The sequence below is a fragment of the Aplysia californica genome, unplaced genomic scaffold, assembly GCF_000002075.1.
Source record: "Aplysia californica isolate F4 #8 unplaced genomic scaffold, AplCal3.0 scaffold00671, whole genome shotgun sequence".
Taxonomy (NCBI): Eukaryota; Metazoa; Mollusca; class Gastropoda; order Aplysiida; family Aplysiidae; genus Aplysia; species Aplysia californica.
In genome coordinates, this window is record NW_004797941.1 from 378,151 (window position 1) to 381,979 (window position 3,829).

The 3,829-nt window shown below is 38.4% G+C and overlaps 1 protein-coding gene across 1 annotated transcript in view; it reads right to left on the reverse strand.

The window, feature by feature from the left end:
- The window catches only part of LOC101850843 (serine/threonine-protein phosphatase 5), a 66,076-nt gene that overhangs the window by 39,396 nt on the left and 22,851 nt on the right, over positions 1-3,829 (reverse strand). Inside the window, exons 3-4 of the mRNA XM_005108241.3 lie at positions 3,128-3,199; positions 461-611 (exon numbers count right to left, since the gene is read on the reverse strand). Coding sequence (XP_005108298.1) covers positions 461-611; positions 3,128-3,199 — 223 coding nt within the window. The remainder of the gene's footprint in view (positions 1-460; positions 612-3,127; positions 3,200-3,829) is intronic.

Here is a 3,829-nt window from a genome sequence, read left to right on the forward strand (position 1 = left end):
TCCGCGTGCGACACTTCGCCTTTGAGGGGGTTGCACCTTCTGCAGACGAAGCAGTGGGTCTATTTATATCTCCCTGACCCACTGGGGGTGAGAAATTCGTTCGGGAAAAATTCAACCCACAATTTTGTAGAGCTATTGTTTTTTAACATACACGCAAAATAACAAACTATTTCCATTGAAAATTAACTGAAAAAGACACATCAACAAAATCAAAAATGCTGCATCCATGGCAACGACACTTTTTTCTAAAACTTTATTTGAAGTCCACACTACGCTTGTTATTTATGTGAAATATGGTCCACAAATAAGCGAAATTGCCCTCAGCTACCCCCCACAGAGACACGCACCCTGATGTACAAAGAAAGCTACAGATCGCGCCCTACCATTTGACTCTTCAATTTAAGGAACAATCAAAATATCTAAGAGACACAATTCCTCCTTAAACAAAGTCTTCACTTACCAAGACTTTCAATGTCAATTGAATCTGCCACAGATTTTGCAAAGTTCTCGTCAGATGCTATTGCTTTTTCAAAGGCGATTCTTTTGCAGATTTTATTGCATTCATTGTACTTGACTCGAGCGTCCTTGTCATTTGGCTTCACTTTGGTTACCTAAGAAAGAAGATGGTAAGCAATTCACAAATTTCCAATAATCCAATAAAATGAAAAAGCATGAAATTTTAAAACCTTAATCAAGAAGAGAATTATAGCACTTGTTATGATTCTTTGTACAGGAAAGAAATTATACAAGTTATAAAAAAGTAAAGTTGTTCTCGCATCCGATCCGGACATTGGGGATTGCCTTGTTAGTGAGACAACTTCCTGGGCCTTCGGTATATTGTGGTAGAGTGGCCAGTTCCATTCCACACCGCCTTTATTTCCCCAACTCCAAGTCTGGTAACCATTACTGCTGGGTGGGCAGGAAGGGGCAGAAAAAATCTGTGTCCGAACCGAGGCTCGAACCCGGACTTCCCGCTTTAGAGACGAGCGCACTAACCACTCCGCCACTGCACCCTACAAGTTATACATTAACAAAATGCCCCCATTTAAATCAATACAGCAGCACTAAACCAAAACAAAAAATCTTTGCACTGAATTACAAAACCATGTGATCATTCTATCTCGTATCATATGGCTATTTTAGAATTTTCACATAACTGTCCTACTGCTGGCAAGTATAAACACTTGGGTAATTCTGGAGAATTTAATTCAGGTGACACTAAAAAATGGCAGCACTGATAAAATTAATTGGTAGTGAAAGCTGAGTGAAAGTCTCAAAAATAACTTTCAGAGAAAAGAAACCCCTGATATTACTCAACAATATTTTATTTTCACACAAAAGGATGATTTGTTAAAACGTTTTGGTACCTGAAAATAACACATGTCCACATTTTGACTATATGGCTGCACATCTTTTAACATGATCCATGTCTCAATCTGACAAATTTTTCAACTTTAGCCTTTCTGTAGCCATCTGAAGAATTACTTCTTTTTTTTTCCAAGTTGTAGAAAATTACTACTGTGAAATTTACTATCAGGCCCTGTAAGGCTGTAAGGCTAACCATTCTTATCTTACCTAGAGAGAAACCACTAAAGGCTTTCAGGATCTAATCATTACATATGTTTGGTTTTGTTATCATACAAGCACAAGTTTAATAGAAGGTCCCAGGGCTGCCAACCCACCAACATATGCTGCAGTAATTTACAACACCAGCATATGTTGGGGTAATTTACAAGTAGGTAATCTGGCATAAAAATTCGTAATATAGCCATGGATAGACTTTTTCCCCATAGATGTCAAGAACAGGGGTTGCAGGCTCATGGATTAACTCCCTGACTACGGTTCCCGTCACAGGTACGGGGCGAGCGGTCGGTTCGTAGGTATGGATCCCGTACCCCAGACGGATGGACTTTGCGATTTTGTTCCGTATCTTGTGCTCCTGTCACATGTACGGGAACGGACTCCAGTGCTAGTTTCGCCACTTGTTTCGTTTCGTGCCGAGTTTGGCGGAAGTTTTGCGGTAACTTTTAAGTAATTGAAGGTGAAGGACTATCACCTCATCTGGGGTTGACCTGACCGGAACTCGCACTATGTTTTTTTCTATACAGGTGATAGTAATAATCCGACAGTCGCGTCGAAGTAACAGTCGCATGAACAAGAATCACATAATTTCACTGTTTTTAATACTCCTGTTCTTTTTGCTAGTTCTAGTGACTCAGGATATGATGTGTCTGATAGTTAGGACCCTGGATGTGTACCCAAGCACGGCCCGAGTCGTAGTTTCAGGGCTAGATCTAGCACAAGTACTGGTGTTGTCGTTCGTGCGACGAAATCACAACTTCGCTCCCTACATCTGTCTCATGTAATTCAGTGTATGGGTCTGAATAAACGCACAGACCAGCTTTTATATTTTCACCAAACACTCGCACATGGATAAAAATCAAAACAGAACACTCTGAACTTTTATTTTTGTTGTTGTGAATTTCATTCTATCTGTCACGTCTCTGGAAATTTTTCGAAAAATCAAATTCATGCCAATTTTGAAACAATCATAAGAATTAAAGTATTAGACCTAGACGACTTAAATTTTTTGCAACAGATTGAGTTTGAAAGTAACTTTACTGAGTCAAAAAATAAGTACAATAGGGTGATTCTGAGAGTTGTGGTGGAGTTTTGAAATACCCTAAAAAATGCCAGTACTCAGCACTTGTGACTGGTGAAAGGGGCCAGTAGTCAGTGAGTTAATGTACCATAATGTAAACAAAGGTGTAATGAAAGAGGTCTCGGTGGGCTCATCATTGTTGAGTTGGGGGGGCTGCTGGCTCGATTCTTGCAACAAAAGAAATTGATATAAAAAGTCTGTGATTGATCGGAAATAATGCTTAAACTTTAAAGGTATAAGCAAAACAAACACAGAAAGACTATTACTATTCATTAAAAAGTTGTAATAATATCTCTTCTCTTGCTTGAAACTGGGAAGTGTGACTGACATACTTATGAACCAGAGAGCCATTATTTCTATTTTTTATTAGCAATATTGGTCATTTGGTAAAAAAACGCCACAAAATCAAGGCAAATCCAATTGTTATACTGTCATGTTTCTAGGCAGAAGAAAAACAACACTCACAGCTTCAAAGTCTCTCAATGCGAGCTTGAATTTTCCAAGGGCCATATTGGCAGACGCTCTTCTGTAATATGCCTGAAATTGAAAATATGCCAAAATTTACATTGGAAAATATGAAGACAGCAATTGTAGTACAATTTGTACAGTGAAACTCGGATTCAATGAACTTGGATAAAGAAAACTCGGATTCAATGAACTTGGATAAAGAAAACTCGGATTCAACTGAAGGTGGATTCCCTGTTTTTTCTATTCATTAAAATCAATAAAAATAACTCTGATTCAACGAACACATAAATGAGCAAGCTTGGATTCAACGAAGTCGCTTCCAGGGTGAACAGTCCTCGCTGACATGACTTTACTCACTTTCCTCCCGCAACCAACCTAGTCAGTGTCTATCCATGGCACCTGATTGATTGATTGGGTAGATGTTTTACGGCACTATCGACACAATTTTGGTTATTTAAGCGCCAACAGGTTTCACTGCTACAAAATCAGACGTGTTTTTAGTAAGAGTCTTTCGGAGCTCGCAACCGCACACGATCATACTAGATTTTTCTCTATTTTCATTATGCTAAAAACACGAACAAACATTTATAAAAATCTTTTTGTAAATATGGAAAAGGCTTATTTGCATTTGTATATACAACACCGATAACGATAACTATATATCCTCATATTCTATTAAATAGTCCAATTTCTTTTATA